This window comes from Stegodyphus dumicola, chromosome 4, assembly GCF_044657685.1.
Source record: "Stegodyphus dumicola isolate Sdum_Otavi_A_Nest chromosome 4, ASM4465768v1".
Lineage (NCBI taxonomy): Eukaryota > Metazoa > Arthropoda > Arachnida > Araneae > Eresidae > Stegodyphus > Stegodyphus dumicola.
Genome location: NC_140771.1, coordinates 96,028,638 through 96,048,833, shown reverse-complemented (window position 1 = coordinate 96,048,833; position 20,196 = coordinate 96,028,638). Strand labels below are relative to the sequence as shown.

At 33.5% G+C, this 20,196-nt stretch overlaps 1 protein-coding gene across 1 annotated transcript in view; it reads right to left on the bottom strand.

Annotated features, from left to right (window-relative positions):
• The window catches only part of LOC118204800 (voltage-dependent calcium channel subunit alpha-2/delta-1-like), a 154,392-nt gene that overhangs the window by 44,101 nt on the left and 90,095 nt on the right, over positions 1–20,196 (bottom strand). Inside the window, exons 28-29 of the mRNA XM_085815242.1 lie at positions 17,244–17,333; positions 1,915–2,009 (exon numbers count right to left, since the gene is read on the bottom strand). Of these exons, the coding sequence (XP_085671368.1) occupies positions 1,915–2,009; positions 17,244–17,333 (185 nt within the window). The remainder of the gene's footprint in view (positions 1–1,914; positions 2,010–17,243; positions 17,334–20,196) is intronic.

Genomic DNA, 20,196 nt, shown 5'->3' with positions numbered 1-20,196 from the left:
CCCAGGAATTCATATCCGGAATGGGGTCCTTGAGTATAGAAGTTGGAATTTTATTGATGGGAGAGTAAACAACCCGAAAGTTAAATTTCTGCAAAATATGTGCAACTTTATAGCTAATTGATGGAAAGAAGGGAATGACAACAGAATTTTTATAATCTCCTAAAATAAGAGTGTGGCTTTTAGTGTGTTGAGATGAGAATTTTTTAACTGCTTGATTAATAATGTTGGGTGAAAAGCCCCTGTCAATAGCTATTGCTTTTAAATAATTTAGTTCTTCATCAAGGGCTGGTTTGGAGGAGCAAACTTGAAGAGCACGGAAAACATAGGAATAAAATGAAGCTAACTTTTGTTTAATCGGATGACATGATTTAAAGTGTGGTGGAAGGCAAACCGATGAAGGTTTACGGTAAACTGTAGTACTGAAGTTGGATGTGTGACGTGTGACCAGAATGTCGAGAAACGGAAGAGAATTGCAAGTCTCAAGTTCAAAAGTGAACTGAATAGCAGGATCAATAGAATTCATTGTTGAAAGAACTCTATTTAAATCATCTTTATTACCTTCAAACAGGGTAAAAGTATCGTCTACGTAGCGGAACCATGCCGGGAAGTTTAATTTACATTGGCCTTGCCAGTGCGGTTTAATTTACATTGGCCAAACTAAGAGAGCCTTAAAATTTCGCGTCAAAGAACATGAGGCATATGTTAGAAAAAAGGAAACACAGAAGTCTTCTGTTGCTCAACATTGTTGGTCCGAAAATCACACTTTCAATTTTTCTGCTTCCAAAATTATTCAAAAAACATCTTCCATTGGAGAACTGGATTTTCTAGAGGCATTTCACATTCATAAAAATCTTTCTGTTCTAGTTAACGATCCTAATTCCAATCCAAATTTGCCTTCGGCTTTTAGAGAAATTATGTTTTAGTTCTGGTTTCGCCAACAGATGGCGCCACTTGCTTATTCTTGTCCAGGCCTTCTTATCTTATCTAAACATTATTTCCTATCTTGTTCATTTGCGGTTTTGCAGCTGAAGATGATGGTTCGGTAAAACCATCGAAACTAGTCCTGTGAAAATCTTGTAAATTAACGCTGATTTTTGTTGTTTGACTTCTGAATTAACATGTCTTTAGTCGCCAGGCTCATGAAACATCACTAACAGTGTACAGTGGCTGCTAGGCATGCTTTATTATGATGCTGCCAATTAGAAGATTTTCAGATGTCACAAACAAAAAGTGAAATTTACTAATTTATAGGATTTTGTGAATAAACTTGGAGAAAAGGTAATAAATGAAGATGATGTAACAGTTTTTCATCACGATGGCAATGCCCTAATCATGAATCAACTAATGGTGAATCTGTAGCATGGTTCTAAATTATGGAGCTTTGTAACTGAACAAGATATAATATCTGTGTATAGAATTAAAGAGAAAGTATCAGACACACACTAAAAAAAAGCAACTTAAAAAACTCCCATTGAGGGAAATGCTTAATGAATGAATGTTAAACTGATGATCTAATCTGTGGAAAAACCACAAATCCTAAATCGCCTGATGAGTCCGGATCATGGATTTTGTACTGTACAAGGTAATAGCCTTGTATTTTTTGCATTTATTCTGCACATGTAAATTATGTTCTGTTGCTATTATTTAAATATTATATAAGGATCTCTTGAATTTTTTAAAAATATTTTTAAATATGTTCTTTTGTTATTTTTTAAATAATATATAAGGAGCTTTTGAATTTTATTTTTTTAAATAAGATTCTGAAGCAGTTTAGTTATGTCTATCACAGAATTTCCTGATTTACTAAATTTTATTGCTTCCTCCAAGTGATTCATTAAATTGTGATTGCATCAAATTTCATAATACATACATACATATATATCTATTAAACAAGATGTACCATAAAATGCTTACAGTGTCAGAGCAGCTAACTGGTACTTTACCAGGACCAGTGGGAGTTGAAAGGAGATAGGGTTGAAGCCACAAAGGATCCACCATAACACCAACAACTAAAATTAAAATGATTTTTACATATAAAGAAGAAATTTGAAACATGCAATAATTAATATAGAAAATAAATGACTTTAATAGACAACATAAAAGGCAAAGAGTATGATTTACAGTCAATTAAACGCAAAAATTTTAAAAAATCTAATTTTTTTAATTAACAAAGAGTTCCGGGCGGTTTATTTGTTGTGCAACTTGTTTGCTAAAATTTATTGTGTAACTTGTTACTTTCTAATTGAAACTGATATTAATATTTTTTTTTTTAATTTAAAATTTTGGCTGTTCTCAAAGATTTTTTTTTGAGTGCTAAAGATTTTACTAAATTGATTTGCAATTATAATTAACTTCAACTGGTAACTTATAATTATTAATGTCTAAAAAACGTTTTGAGACTAGAAAATGGAATGTGTGTACCATCACATACTTGCCAACCTATGACACTCAAAAATCAGGAGATTTTTTTAAGAAATCAGAAGATTTTTCACAATGTTAAAAAGACTTTTTAAATGATAAAAATATAGTTTTTAATAATGAATTAACTTTAAATAGTTACTAAGTCTTAAATGCAAGCAACACAAAAATACCTTAGACATAAAAAACATTTTTATTACTTGCATCGTTAAAAAAAAAAAAAAAAAAAAAAAAAAAGACACTTTAATCAGTTTTTATACAAATGTTATGAACAGCGGCAGATTTTGCTTTCGCTAAGAAAGAAACTTCATAATTTTGTTCATAGCAATTGCCCCGTACGCCTGCTTTCACTAATAAAAGTTTTTCTAATGTGTCATCACTAATATTAGATCTAAATTTAGTCCTCGTTTTCGCAACAATACTGAAAATCCTCTCACACTCTGCATTACTATGGGGAACTGTCAAGATGGCCAATATAATTCTAGGGAACTGTCAAAATGGCCAATATAATTCTAGACAGTTCACTATATTTTAAAATTCCATCAGCACCTTTCAGTTTTAAAATTAAACTCCACTGGCTGTCAATCCTAGCTGATTTTATAACTTCATCCAAGTTTTCTAATTGTAAACTGCAAAATTGCGACTGCAGTATATCAGTAGCAACATCAATATCATCATCTTTCATGACTAAACGAAATAACAGAGGAAATCTGTTCAAAAAGTACCTTATATCAGAAAATGATGCATTTACTAGAGCAGAAACATCACAAACTTTAGCATGCAAAATCACTTCATCATTGACTGGAAATTTATGTAGTATGTAATCACACTCGACAGAAGTAACTTCTAACATGAAGATAAAACTTATTTTTGTCTTCTTCTGAAAGTTCTTCCACTACTTTTGTAGTTGCAGCTCCTATTACCAAATCTTCATCTTTCTTCTGATTTTCTATTTCACCATAAATCACATCATATGTATAGAATTACAAGACAAAACACAGACTGGTTTTACAAACTTTGATAAAATGTCTTTAAACAGATCATAAATCATTGACTGCAAAACATGAATTAATGGAATTCTGCTTTGTAGAATTGTGTTAAGAACATCGAATGATGGCAAAATTAATTGTAAAAAAACACAAAAAGCTTTGTTGAGGTCCGAAGAAAACAACATAAATATTCGTTCTTCACAAGATAAACTTACAGTAATCGGAAAATGTTTCGTGTGTTGAGCAATTTTTTTATTTTGAGAGAAATTTGTATCAGCTTTACGCTTATATTTTGCAGTATTATTTTGAGAACTGCCAGTTGAATTGCTGAATGATGCAGAAATCACTTTATTTTTCTCAAACATATTTTTAACAATGGAAGTAGTAACTACATCTCCATTTACTTTAGGTACTTTATAACTTTCAATAGAGCTGTTAAATATTTGCATAGTCGCCTGTAGTAACGGCAACCGCCGGCAATAAAAGGAGGTGCTTTCCTTAGTGGCACCGCAGTTCCTTTTAGTTCGAGCCAGAATAGACCTGCCCGGGAAGAAGCCAGGGGATGAGAGATTCCGGTTTCCGCCCTGTTCCGGTTCCCGTCTTGTTGCGGATCCAGTCCTGTTCCGGTTCCCGTCTTGTTGCGGATCTAGTCCTGTTCCGGTCCTGATCCAGTCCTATTCCAGTTCCAGCCTGGCCGTTTAAGTCCAAAACACGTAGGAGCGGATGTCTGAATTCAGCGAAATGGAGATATACGCCGAAAGGGCTAGATGGATTCTGTCTTTTAAGAGAAAGTGTTCTTCACCGTGCCGGCATAGCTGTTACTTTAAAGCACGTTGAAGTTTTTCACCCAAGATGTTAAGTTTTTGTTTGTGATGTTAAGTTTTCATCAGTGTTGAAGTTCCAGTTAAATAAACCTTTAAGTTTTAGACAAGGTTTTTGTGTTCTTCAGAAAATTTTAGATTCGAAGTCAGATATAACACATAGGATTATTATCGGAAAAATCAACATTTGGCGTCCGCGACAGGATATCGTCTGCAAGGTAAGCGACTTTTTTATTTTTGAATCATGGAAGCTTTAAAATTAGCAAGAACTCAATATAGAAGACTATTCAGTAAAGCTTGTAATGAATTTGACAATGAAGAAACTAAATTTAATCAGGAAGAAAAATTAATTAAAATAAAAGTTATTGCCGAGAAAGCTAAAGTTTTGTTTGATACTGAAATGAAAATATGAGAATTAATGTTTAAAGAAATTACAGATGAGACTTTACTTATTAAGGAAATAGATGAATCTGAATTATATTTTGATAGGTGGAGACTTCTGGAAAGTAAAGTAAAAGATCTTACTTCTGGAACCCCGAATGTAACTTTAATTGATCCATCCTTTATTCAGAATAAAATGTTACATTATCCAAAGATTAAATTGCCTATCTTTGACAGCAACGTGAAGAAATGGCTAGAATTTTGGGGGCAATTCCAAAAGATTGATAAAGATTCTACATTAGATAATAATGATAAATTTGCTTATTTAGCACAGGCTATGGAGAAGAATTCTCCTGCAGAGGAAACAGTTAAAAGCTTTCCGCCAATTGGCGATAGTTACAAGAGCGCAATCGAAGCATTGCAGACGCGTTTTGGTAACAAAGAATTACTAACGGAGATTTATATTCGTGATTTGCTAACCCTTGTTATTCAAAAACAAGGTACACGCTCTTTGCGGAAACTATACGATGAACTCGAATCTAATCTAAGAGCCTTGGAGATATTGGGAATAAATAGAGGCAAATATTGCACGATATTATATCCATTGGTAGAATCAGCATTGCCGAATGAAGTCTTAAAAACGTGGGAGAGACTTAGGTTTTCGCGTAAAGGATCAGGAAGCTTAACCGGCGAAAACGCCGAGTTAAGAGAAAGGGAATCTGACCTTGAGCGCCTTTTATGTTTCTTGCGCGGTGAAGTTGAAAGTGAGGAAAGAATTTCTTTAGCAGCTAAATCTTTCAATGTTTTCGATCGATTGACTCACGGTAATAAGAAAGGGAATTCGGGTTTAAAGATAAGAGAACCTCGCTTAAAACCTACGGCAGCTGAACTGTTTACTTCTTCTAATGAAGCTAGAAAAGGCTGCATATTTTGTTCCAGTATAAATCATGGTTCTGCGGAATGTTTTCAGGCGCGTAACTTATCGTTGTCAGAAAGAGAAGTTTTGGTCCAAAGGACACGCTCTTGTTATCTGTGTCTGAAATCTGGACATTCTGTCAGGAGGTGTAGATTAAAAACAGTTTGTTTTACATGCGGCAAAAGGCATCATATTTTTCAATGTAAGGGCCATTCACAAAAGAGTGAGACAAGGGCAATGGAACAGCCTCCAAATCAGGCTGAAACACTCGCCAACATTTCTTCAAGGTCTCTTAAAGTTTTGCTGCAAACAATAAGAGTAATAATTAAAGGAGATAAAAAATCTCGTTCGGCTCGAGCTATAATTGATACTGGTTCTCAAAGGTCATATATTCTACAAAGTGCAGCTCAAGATATGGGTTACAGGTATACGGTAAAGGAATACCTTAGCCACGCATTATTTGGCGGTACAACGACCAGTTTGTGTGAACATAAAGTTTACAAAATTCATTTATCTAATATGTCTGGCTCTTACAGTTGTAATTTTGATGCGTTAAGTCAGCCTGTTATTTGTAATAATATACCTTCTATTGGACAAGGAATATGGCTTAAAGAGCTTGCTGACTGTGGAATAAGTTTAACAGATCGTTTAGAAGGACCCATAGAAATTTTAATAGGAGCCGATGTTGCAGGACGATTATTAACGGGGAATTGTAAACAAATTTCAAACGGTCTTGTAGCTATTGAAACAAAGTTAGGATGGACGGTTATGGGAAAAACCGGGGAGTTGAATAGTGAAGGTTCAACATTCTTAGTTACATCAATGTTGAATAAAGAGGCTTGTATTTCTGATTTATGGGCCCTCGACTCGCTTGGTATTACGGACCCATCCGAACAAAAGACTAAATTGGAATTGTATGAGGCTACCAGGCAACATTTTCTTGATACTGTAAAAATAGAAGATGACCGCTTTGTAGTGTCTTTGCCTTGGTTGGAAGGGCACCCTCCCCTGTCAGATAATTTTGAGTTATCGCTTAAAAGGTTGCACGGTATGATTAGGCAACTTGAAATAGATAATCTTCGCCAAGAGTATGAAAATATATTCCAAGAATGGCTCAAAGAGGGCATAATAGAGGAAGTACCCGTAAATGAATTAGATTTACCCCATCATTATTTGCCACATAGACATGTTGTTAAGGAACATAGTACTACGAAATTACGGCCAGTATTTGACGCTTCGTCTAAAGTAAAGGGTTCTCCGAGTCTCAACGATTGTCTTGAAAAGGGATTAAACCTTATTTCATTTATTCCTACAATCTTAAATAGATTTCACCAAGAAAAAATAGGGGTGATTTCTGATATTCGTAAGGCCTTTCTATAAATTGGCCTGAATTTTAGTGACAGAAACTTCCTCCGATTTCTTTGGATAAAGGGTGAAGATGGCTTGAAGCATTTTCGTCATTGTCGAGTCGTATTTGGTGTAACTAGTAGTCCATTTTTACTTGGAGCTGTTATTCAATATCACTTAAATTCAATTTTGGAGAAAAATGATGCAGATGTAAAATATTCTTCCAACATTATTGTTAAATTAATGAATAGTTTCTATGTTGATAACTGTGTAACAAGTGTCGGAAGTGAAGATGAATTACAGCGCTTCATGAAAGTATCTTCAGATGTTATGGCAGAACGAAAATTTGAATTACGGGGTTGGGAATATACCGACTGTAGTTTGGAAACAGAAACTATTGCGAATGTATTAGGTTTGTTATGGGAAAGACAAGGCGATACTCTTCAAATAAATGTTGCTAATTTACAAAATCTTTGTTTCGAGAAAGTTACGAAAAGAAGTATTTTGGCAATAGCCCATAAAGTATTTGATCCCATCGGTATAACATGTCCAGTCCTTATATTACCTAAGATGTTATTACAGCGTACATGGGAAACAAAAGTAAAATGGGACGAAGAAGTTAACACCGAAATTAAAAGTAAATTTTTGAAATGGGTAAAAGACATTTCTCTTTTGAAAAACATTAAAATTCCAAGGTGGATACGATATCAGCCAAAACAGTGTTCAATCCATGTTTTTTGTGATGCCAGTCAAGCAGCGTATGCGGCAGTAGTTTTTATTCGTGTAGAAGAACCTGAATCAGTTAAAGTCCAGTTGCTTCAGGCTAGGTCTAGAGTTTCCCCTTGTGGTAAAAAGGAAACTACTATTGTAAGATTAGAATTGTTAGCAGCAACTATTGCATCTCGTCTTGCTGCAGACGTTCTAAAAGACTTTGAGGCCAGAAGTATATTTTTCTGGACAGATTCAACTACTGTCCTTGCATGGATAAAAAGGGAAGAACAATGGAGGACATTTGTAGAAAATAGAGTACAGGAAATAAGGCTTTTGACACGTGTGGAGGATTGGAGGCATATACCTGGTCACCTTAACCCTGCAGATCTTCCAAGTACAGGATGTTCAGTTCGCCAACTCTCCCGGTCAAAATGGTGGGAGGGTCCGAGCTGGCTTTTAAAATCCCAAGAAAATTGGCCGAGTGCCGAATTTATAACTGATGAAGCGGAAATAGCCAGCGAGAAAAAAAAGGCAGTGGTTTCATCTCTAGTGTCTACTGAAAGGTTTAGTTTGAGTGAGCGATTTTCTAGCTATCGAAAAACAGTTAGAGTTGTTGGTTGGATTCAACGATTTTTCTTTAATTGCAGAAATAAGCAAAAAAGGAAAGGTGAACTCACTGTTGATGAAATTGATTTTGCAGAAAAGGTTATTATTCGCTTGATTCAATCGGAATCGTTTCAGGATATAGAAGACTCACGCTTACGAACTCTTAGTCCATTTTATGATGCGGGAATTCTAAGAATTAAAACTGGTGCGTTTTGAAGAGATGACACGTTAGAGTTTAGAACACCTATAATATTACCAGGAGAACATCCATTAGTTAGGAATTTAATTATGGAAGAACATAAAAGGAAAGGACATGCAGGTGTACAATATATACTGAATACCTTAAGGGAAAGGTTTTGGTTGTTATCTGGCAGAAAAATGGTGCGTTCTGTTTTGAGTAAATGCATTACTTGCAAGAGATATTCTGCTGCACCTGTTGACCACATATCAGCCCCACCGCCAATAGAGCAAGTAAATGATTCAGCAGTATTTCAAGTAACGGGTATAGACCTTTGTGGTCCTTTATTGTTGAGAAACAAAGACAAGGCATGGATTTGTGTTTTTACATGCGCTGTTTATAGAGCGGTCCATTTGGAGTTGTTGACTTCTCTATCTACAGAAGTGTTTCTTCAGGCTTTTCATCGGTTCGTGTCACGAAGAGGTAAACCCACAACTGTGTACAGTGATAATGGAACTAATTTTGTAGGAGCTTCAAATGCATTTAAATTAATAGATTTTGAACAAATTAATCGGCAGGCAGCCAATGAGCGGATAACATGGAAATTTATTCCCCCTGGTGCTCCATGGTGGGGTGGTTGGTGGGAACGTCTGATCAGAATGATGAAGCAAGTCCTTAAAAAAGTTCTTAAACATGCTTGTTTAAATTATGAAGAAATGTGCACGATACTGTGTGACTGTGAAGCGATTCTTAATGACCGACCATTGACAGTAATTCCTTCCGATCCTGAATTTAAAGCTTTAACTCCTGCCGACTTTTTAAAAGAAATTAGAACTAGTAGTTTGCGGGATATAAAATACGGTATTAAATCAAGTAATTTACAAAGAAGATTTCAGTACATTCAAACTGTACGAGAAGCATTTAAAAATAGATTTCGTAAAGAATATTTGGGAATTCTCAAGGTTTCGCATAAAAGAGCTGAAAGGAAAGTTACTATTAAATTAGATGATATTGTTTTGATCGGTAGTAGTGACAAAAGACTTTTTTGGCAACTTGGTCGTGTCATAGAACTACTTCCAGGACCTGATGGAATAAATCGACTTGCAAGAGTAAAGACCCGAAATGGAATTTTGCTTAGAGCAGTTCGAACTCTGTATCCTTTAGAGGTAGCGCAAAATGATGTACCCGTGAAGCTGCAGAATGAAAAACAAGATTCGTTGTCTGAACTTAAACTCAACATAGATGATAAATCTGTCAGGCCTGTAACACGATCTGGTAGAACTGTAACTCCGGACAGACTGGCATATTAAGGCTCTTTGGCATTGTTTTACTTTGATGTGAAAGTTCACTTTTTTTTCTTTCTTTTTTTTTTTTTTTCCCCTTAGGTGGAAGGATGTTAAATATTTGCATAGTCGCCTGTAGTAACGGCAACCGCCGGCAATAAAAGGAGGTGCTTTCCTTAGTGGCACCGCAGTTCCTTTTAGTTCGAGCCAGAATAGACCTGCCCTGGGAGAAGCCAGGGGATGAGAGATTCCGGTTTCCGCCCTGTTCCGGTTCCCGTCTTGTTGCGGATCCAGTCCTGTTCCGGTTCCCGTCTTGTTCCAGTCCTGATCCAGTCCTATTCCAGTTCCAGCCTGGCCGTTTAAGTCCAAAACACGTAGGAGCGGATGTCTGAATTCAGCGAAATGGAGATATACGCCGAAAGGGCTAGATGGATTCTGTCTTTTAAGGGAAAGTGTTCTTCACCGTGCCGGCATAGCTGTTACTTTAAAGCACTTTGAAGTTTTCCACCCAAGATGTTAAGTTTTTGTTTGTGATGTTAAGTTTTCATCAGTGTTGAAGTTCCAGTTAAATAAACCTTTAAGTTTTAGACAAGGTTTTTGTGTTCTTCAGAAAATTTTAGATTCGAAGTCAGATATAACACATAGGATTATTATCGGAAAAATCAACAAGAGCCTTTTATCTTAACTCTCGAAGCATTTACTTCTTTAAAAAATGCAAGAAGTGGGTTCCATTGATCGAGGATTCTAGATAAGCATTTCTTTAAAGACAGCCAGCGTGTACACACGTTTCAAAATTTTTCTCATTTCAGTATTATGCAGCTATTGGAACTGTTTCAATTTTTCCTTTCTTTTAGAACTCCTTTCAAGATAATAATAAATATCAACAATGTGTTCATCCACATTTATTGGTAAAGAAGCTGCCCCTTTTTCAGCTGCTAAATTTAAGAGGTGACAGGTGCACCTCATAATCTGCAAATCTGAATTTGCCTTTCTCAAGATGCCTGCAACACCAGTCTTCAAGCCTACCATTACTGGTGCATTATCGGCACCAAGTGCTAAGCAATTATCCAGAGGGACTGCATTTTCTTTCAAAGTTTTAATAATTAGCTGTACTACATTAAAGCCTGTCAAATGTCCTTCTAAAGTGGGGACAGAAAGTAAACTGTACTCAATTTCTGAAGACTCTGGATTTAAAAAAAAAAAAAAAAAAAAATTGGATACAGTTTTGAATTGGTATTATTGCTTCCATCCATAGAGAGGCAGAACGAAGCTGTTTTAATGCAATCAATAACTGAAGATTTATTTTTCAAACCCATTTCTTTAACAATTGCACCTGTTTTGGTCCTTGCACTTGAGTATTTCTTAGAGATTTCACTATCGGGAAACATTTTTCTAAATAATGCTGCAGCGTGATCCGATGCATTCAGTGACAGGTTGTGCTCCAGTAAAAAGGCAGAGAACAGACATTCTGCATTAATCACTTTTTGGTCTTTTGTTTCCGAAGAAAAATTTAATTTTTTGTTTTTTTCAAAACAACTCATGTTGTTCTTGTGTTTTTGTGTACGCAGATGTTTGAGAACATCTGCCCTTCCACCATGCGAAATCGAAAATTCGCAATGACAGACGGTACACATCCCAAATTTATTACATTTCCTTGAGGAAATAATGGAAGGAAAGTCAACTGTGTACAATTTTTGAAACGTGCACGAGTATTTGGTAAAATCCTAGTATACAGTGCAGCCTTGGTGCGACTTTGAAAATTATCGCCAACACCAAAAGTGATCCAAAGAACGTCTATATATATATACTATACACTATATACTATGTGTGCATATACATAGTATATATACTATGTTTAACTATATATTTTCTTTGAATGGCCCATTAACTACTCATCGTATGTGTCCCGTTTTTACTGCTCATCATAAAGTCGCCAAAAGCAGCCAAATCCCGTGTGCACCGGATACTAGGATTAAAACGAGTATTTCACCTTTCTCGCAGACATAACAAAAGATGATAATTTCTAAAACTATTTCCCAAAGGCACGTGTACTCACACAACTCAGGACAAGATGAATGAAATAATGAAAGAACATCTAAATAACGGCTGACGGCTTGAGCTTGCTTTGTGCTCATGGGCTAATATATGCCAGAGGACAAGCAGTGGAGCTCGATGCCCATTGGAGAACTGGAGAACGACATTTCTGGATACGTATGCTGTCACTCACAAAGCAGAAATTCTCACCTGATTCACAAGGTTTTATTTTAGATATAATCTAGAGAAAATTCAGTTGCTTTCAGACGTCCAAAATCACTTTTTTTTGTTGTTCATATAATGAAGTATTAAGCCAAGTTCCATAAAAATCATGAGAAATATTGAGAATAAGAAAAAGTCGTGAGAAATATATTGTAAATCGGGTTGGCAGGAGAGCGGTCGAAAATCGGGAGAGTTGCTGATACTCCACTGAACACTGGAAAGGATGGTAACACCTTGGGGTTTGCTAGAAATTGAAGTGGGAGGACTCCTCATCAGAGAGGGGGAATTTGAAGCTGAGTAGTCAAAGGAGAGGCACTACGGCTCCAGAGTCAGAGGATGAATAAGAGAATGATAGATCAAGGAAGCCACTGGATGGCACCTCCAGATGAAAATAAGCCTCCAGGTGTCATTTAATTATTAATTACAAGAAAATTCCTTTTTATCTAGCAGAATATGCGTTTTCCGGTTTGTGTTTCCTCAATGTAGATCTCTGCTACTGTTTAGGAGTCCCTCTTGGGAGAGGGTCAAACTTTCCAAAGTAAGATTCAATTATTATTCAATTTGTAACAGGAAAAATTTATTCTCAGCCCAATGATAACCAGTAAATTTCATTTTGTGAATTTATTTAAAGCTGTGAAATTCTTTAATAATGTTCCCTTAAGAATTTATTGATCAGTAAGTTAATGATCAATAAGTTAACTGAAATTTTATTTGTTTAACCGATAATAAAAAGTATCCACTGATTTGATAAATTTATTTAGAAATAACTTGATCTGATCTGTTTCAGAGGCCTGAATGTTTTTTAAGTAGTACTGCAAGAATTGTTTATTACAAATTATGTGCAGAAATTAAAAATCTTTCATGTAAGCAGGATTCATTAGGGTGGTTATCTCCCAATTTAACTCTGCAGGCAATTTAACTGTACAAATAATAGTAATAGTAGTGAGAGATAAATTATCATTGAACGCATTATTTCCAAATAGCAACACACAAATTTTTTTCACCTAATTGGTGTGATGAAATTTAAGTTAATAGAAAACTACATCTAGCTTTACGACTATGAGGAAAAAAGTAATTTGTTGAAATAAAGGATGCATTTGATATAACAGTGGAATTTTATATAACTGGAGCAAAGGAGTTGATATATAAATGTGTCAGACCACACAAACATAAGAAATTCATGTGTGCGGTCACTCAAAAATCACAGTCTTTGAGCTGTTATGAGGTGTGAGATGACAGTCATAAGGTTATGACCAGCATCAGGAGATTTTGATGATATGCACTGTGTCTATCATCTTCACATCCTGGTTTGAAAGCCTCTCAATTTCAGGGAGGCTGATAGCCTAATGATCCTATTGCTCCTTTGATGATCATTTCAACTATAATGAATCAGTAGGTGTAAAATACTAATAATAGTACACAAAAATTAAGAAGGCATGACTAATTAAGCCTATGGATTGTTTCATACAAAGTTACATGTCAGAATGCTCTAGCAAGATTCTCACACAAATAGGACAATGACCTTATTTACAATAATTGTTTGCATGTCTTCTTACTCACAATAGTTTGTATGCTATGTATTGTTAACAGAGCTTCTCATAGATTTATAATAAGCATGTTTTAGTTCTGTATGCAGTAAGTAATATGCAACCCGAATAAATCACAAAACAGTCAGTTATCAATCATTAGGTGGAGTCACATGGCTCCATGAAAGGGAGTCTCCCTCAGTGCAACCACTGTCACTACCTCATTAGAATTGATAAGTAATTATCAAAGGAGAGAAATATAATCTGAAAAAGATGGCAAATTCAACATATGCAGAATGCAGTTTATTTATTTATTATTAAATATCATGATGAAGAGCTGGAATGATGTTTTTTTTTAGCTATTACACATTTGTTAGCTCATTATTTTGAGACAACAGAATGGATATACTTGACATTTAGCTATGCATGTACAGATATGTTCCTGATGAACCACTAACTATTGGTGATTTGTCAAAGAGCTATATTTTGAATTATCTGCAAATATTTCAGGCTTCTGTTAGAGATTAATTTTAAAAAATTTTTTAGCAAATTTTGCCATAACAGAATGGGTATACTTTGACATGTATGTACAGAGATGTTCCTGATGAACCACTAACTATTCTGATTTGTCAAAGTGTTATATTTTAAGCTATCTGAAAGCATTTTAAGCTTGCATGACAGACTTAAGTCTTCAAGTGACAGGCATATATGAGAACAAATTGCACAGGATCTGGTCTGAGAAATTAACAGGAAAAACATTAAAATTAATATACTGAATTCTTGAAATTGTTGTGGAATGAAATTAGAAAATACAATTCTCTTTCCTATCTTTTAATTTTCAAGAAAGTGTGCAATGAACTGGAAAAAGGTGCAAAAGAAAGATTTAAGTGTCATGAAAATGCTATGAATGAATTAAAAAAAAAAATGATAATGGGAAAAAAAAGTACAGTTTCAAAATAACCATAACATTAAGAAAGAAGAAAACATCATCCAAGATTCCAAGGCATTACTGATGAAATCAAAGATGGCATTCTTACATCCAAATGAATGTTGATTTATGAAATATACTATGTAATTTGTTTAGCTGCCTTATTGCTACTTTGAAAGAGTACATAACGCAGTTGTCATTTTGGTAAGAGATAAGGAGGTAGAGCAGATTATACCATATCTTATCACCATTGAACTGATCTGCTACACATATATCTTACTGTCTAAAACAAAACCATGCTTTACATCACCGCTTTTCAAACTGTGTTCCACAGAAACCCAAGGATCCAGGAATCAAAATAAAAATTCAAAATGAAATTATACAGCACTCACACTAGCTGACTAGTGAAAATTAATCAGTTTTTTGGCTGCACATTCATGCAGAATACCCAAATGTTTCTCACACAGCTATAAACATTTTAATGACATTCGGGAAAAAGTATTTAAGTTAAAAATCTTCCTCAATATATGTGGCATCAAAAACAAATTATAGAAACAGATTAAATGCAAAATATGAAATGCAGCTGCAGATAACATCAATAAGTCTATCTTTATTGCAGTATATATATATAAATGTAATTGCACCTCTGTCATCAACTATAATGCATGGATAGGTGCCTGCAGCCTGAATTAATGCTATTAATGAGTAAATTACATTAAAATTATGTTACATTTTTAAATAAAGAATACTTTCTTTAATTGTCTTTACATAAAGTATCTATAACATATTGCTTTACTTGAAATATTACTTGAAGGTATATTTTTATAAGAATGGAGTTCCCAGAAAAAATCTAACAGTTCTAAGGGTTCTGTGAGTCAACAAAATTGGAAGATCACTCTTTTAGATCAATGAAATGTACTTTTTGTGCAAGCAGAAGACTGCGACAAATTCAAATGCCTTTGTTTCATTTAAAATATGAAATGTGGGCATATGAGCAGTAAAGATCTCTTGTACTTTACTTTTATAACTTTTCAAAAAGAGAAATAGCCAGAAATTAATTAATTTCTTTTGTTTAGTTAGTTGTATAACAAATTCTACCAGAAAACGTTTTCACTCAACAAATTTCAGCTACAACACATGCCACTTCCCCCCCCTTCTGTATTCTAAAGATAGCACTCAACATGTCCCTGCCTATGCTCTCTCTTTTCAACTCCATTCTTCACATCCTGGTTTGAATTCCAAATTCCATTCTGAATAGGAAGACAGTTATGGCATAATTAATTAATCCACATTTTAATATATTAATATTCATTTAAATAATCATATAATTAATATTCATTTTAACAGTTACACAGCTGGCAAACATGTAAGTTAATTAATTTCATTTTCAGACCTTAAATGTATGTTATACAAATTTCATTTTAGTTTTATCAGCAAGTTTCATTTTATCATTTTAGTATAATTAGAAAATTATGGTACACTTGTTCTTCCTAGTTTAGTTGTTTTAACAAGTCTGCATTATTTTAATATGATCAAAGGCAAAAGTGTCGAGGAGCAATTTTTTCAAGTAAGAAAATGAAACTCACTCTTTTAAGAATTACATATCATTATATAAAAAATCCCAGACTAACCCTACTTGTCAGCTTACACTATTCAAAGAAACTGTTCCTTTAGTCAAGACTGCCAAATATTAAGAAATAACTTTTAATTCTAAATTAAAATGGAATGATCATATTAACAAGATTAAAAATAAAGCAAACAAGGTTATCAGTAGTCTGATTCCAGTTGTTGGAAAACACTCAAGTGTGGATCTCAGGAAAAAATGTCTTGTTTACACCATTATCAGACCAATTTTAGTTTATGCTTCATCTGCATGGATCTCTGTTACAAAAAATGATCTCCTGAAGTTACAAAATCTTCAAAATCACTTCCTACACATTATCACTAATACACATTACTATGTCAGAAATGTCACACTTCATGAAGATCTCAGACTTGACACTATCGAAACCTATTTTAACAAGACAAACACAAAATTCTTCAATAAAGCACTTGGATGTGAATACTTAAATTCCTTTAATCTCTTCAACTATAAAGTACTTGAAGAGGACTATGATCTTAGGCCATTTGCCGTGCACCACAAAAAGACTAATCTTTCTATCACCTAGTCATTTTTCACATTCTCCTTCCATTATTACTTTTGCATTTGTTTTGTCTTTCATTGCACTTGTTTTGCATTATATTATTTTACACTACACGAAAATTTTCTTACTTTAAACTACTGCCAGTTATATATTACTACACTTATTGACCTTCCTTTTCATACACACTCCAGCCTTTCCTTATTTGCGATGTTGGGTCATTTAATGATCCTCATACTCCCCTTTACCTCCACTCACTGCTATTCCCTTTCAGATCCTATTTATCATGATTGCACTTATGTGCCTTTATGGCAATATATGTCACTGATCCGGACACATCCCACTATGCGCGATATTCATGAAATATAAAGCTCGATTTGAATATTCTACCCCTTTTCATTCTACTCTGAATTTAAAGATTTCTCTTTAACAGTAAGAGGAATGTTTACAGGGGTCTCTGGTAAATGGGATACCTGCTATAATGAAAGTTTTTCATAAGTAATAATTATACCTTCACATGCAATAACTATTATGCTTGCTTTCAGGTCATAATAAGAAAAGAATTTTACTACTGTTTAATAAACAAATAAATAAAAAATTAAAAATTGTAAACATGTACTAAAATCCTCATAATATTTATACATTAATTGTTTTAATAAACTAGCAATGAAATTAAAGACATAGATGTGAAAGGTTAATTTAAATAGCTACAATAAAAGATGATATTAAAAAATAAGCATACCAGCAGGTTTATATGAAATGCCATGGCGAACAAAAGAAATACTTTTCACTACAGTAATTACAGCTTCACTTTCATTAGAAACTGGATCATCTACAAAAATTAAAAAAATTGTAGAAACTGTAAGCAAGAGATATATTTTAGTACAGAATCAACAAAGTACCATTGTATCATAAACATAATGATTTTTTCAAACATTCTTGCAAATATGCCAATATAAAACTTAAAACAAAATTGGAACACATAGCTATCTATCAAGACTCTAGTTTTAACCACCCTTAAAACTATGTCTTCATATATTTGACTTATGTTTTATTATTACACTATAAACAAACACTAAGATGTATAAAATGTCAAAATATAATCTCACACCATTGCATATAAAAAATAACATTTTCAAAGCATTCATTAAATTTCTTTTATTTTTCAAAGAATCAAATAAAAATAAGCAGTACAATATATTTTTATTCCAGTTTTCATTCACATTTAGCCAAAAATTACCAATACAGCAATTTATAGCTTCTTAAATGCTGGTTATTTTACATATACATAGGTTGCATAATTAAATTTCAAATGTTATAAATATCTACAAACTATAAATAAACATATTGTTAAGATCCAGATGTCTTAACATATTCATGCAGGGTTACAAAAAGGAACTAAACTTTTAGTTTCCCTGAGTTTCCATAGCTAAACAGAACAATTTTTTTGATCAAACATATTGAGTGAATTAGCAAATTAAGTGAGAATGAATACTTTTACTTACAGCAAAATACAATGAGATAACCAAGAATGTTTTTTTAAAAAATTATCTTACTCATTTATGTAAAGGTAAAAATACAATGAGATAACCAAGAATGTTTTTTTAAAAAATTATCTTACTCATTTATGTAAAGGTAATGAAATAAATACATATAGCAAACAAGGATTTTAGCCATTCAAAAAATAAAAGATAGGTTGCTAATATTTAATCAGAAAAATGTTACCAAATCATTTACTAAATAAAAATACCTATGCTGATAATTTGATTAATTATAATGAATTCAATAGCTGTTCTAGAGTTTAGGAGTAATTAAATGAAAATTAAACATAATAAACTATGAATTTATCAAAGATTTAGCGCACAGCATTCAGAATTGAAGAAAATGGTTATTATAAAGTGGTCATAGCCCCTCATTACATCTTTTGTACAATTAGAGATTGTAAAACTGATTACATAATTACAATGTAATTTATAATTCAAAGACACATTTAGTTGTTTTAAAGGCAATCACAACAATAAATTTGTTTTACCTAATCATAATTACTTTTAATGTTATTGAGAATGATCAAGATAGAACTCCGCTAATGCTGAAGATTACAGAAAAGTTTATGAGCTTTTAATGCTTATGTATTTGATTACTGTGGGCAAAACATACATTTGGAAATAAAATTAACATAATGTTGCTAATAATATATATTCCAATATAAGTTACATTTAGTCATAAAAATATTTAGCTTTGAATTTCAAAAGAATCTCAGGAACACTCCCATTGTGTAAAATGTAGAAACTGTAAGCAAAAATTGTATTCTCACAAATTCCATTCTAGATTTCATTAACGCAATGTCCAGAGTCCAAAGGTGTGAAAAGTTTCAATATTATCGAAGTTTTAAAGCATTAAACTTGTGTTCTTCATAAAAGAACAGACAACAGCTCCAGTATCCCTGAAAATCCTCCATAAAATAAATTTCACAATTTTATATCCAAAATGTACATTATTACAAATCAAAAACACTAAAAGCAAAAGCACCCAAAGGGGAAAAAAAAGAAAGAAACTACAATTTTGCAATAAAGACATAGGATGATTTAACAGATTTAATTGTGGTGATACTAAAGGAACTTGTTTTTGTTACTTGGCAACCACGTGCCCGAATCTCTAGCTGTAACTGTAATGGAGAATTTCAGGATGTGCTAAAAAGACTTCTTAATGCTCTGTTGTTGTTGCGCTTGGTTGGATTTATCCTCCGATGCAATGTTAATTTAATGAGTAGTTACATGGTAATTGTTGCAATTAAATGTTTATTATTTAAAATCAACCTTTTCTATGTGTGTAATCAATCATACAGTAAAACCTAGCCAAGCCTCTACAGATGTTTATTGTCTCACTCAGCATGCCACAACATACACTGCTCGACATTGAAAATGCAACACCAAGAAGGAGTGGTCAGAAAGTGATGAAATTTGGAAAAAAGACAGAGACAGCAAGCAGCAATAAGTAATCTTTAATTTGAAATGATAGTCAGAATACAGAGTGAGAACGGCGTCAGCTCAGTAGGATGTAGGACCACCGTGGACAGCGATGTACGAAGAAACACGCCTTGGCATAGAGTCAATAAGAGTGCAGATGGTGTCCTGAGGAATGGCTCTCTATTCCCTTTCAACCATTTGCCACAGTTCGTCTTCTGAACCAGAGACACAGTCTGCAAACAGCGTCCGATCACATCCCACACATGTTCGATTGGTGACAGGTCAGGAGAGTACGGTGGCCAGGAAAGCATCTGTATATCTTGTAGAGCACGTTGGCAGATGCAAGCACTGTGTGGTCGGGTGTTTTCCTGATGGCACCTTCGATTTGTTCATTTTATACATGTGCTAATTTCTATATTTTCAAATGTTATGTTGCACAACTTTTGTGATCTGATATCTTGAATTTTGATCATTAATTACCTTTTATAATCCCTTACACATATAAAATATATTGCAAAAATAAAGATGTAAAATAAATACATAAAATTAATATAAAACTAAATTACACAAATTTATAATATAAAATTATGATAATTAATAAGAATATAATTCATTTACACATACATTTTTAATGGGATGTTAGTACTGGGATTTTGTTCGTTATAACTTAGACACAAAAAAGACATGAAAATTAAAAATCAAATTATTTTTTTAATTCTCTTCCTTTTT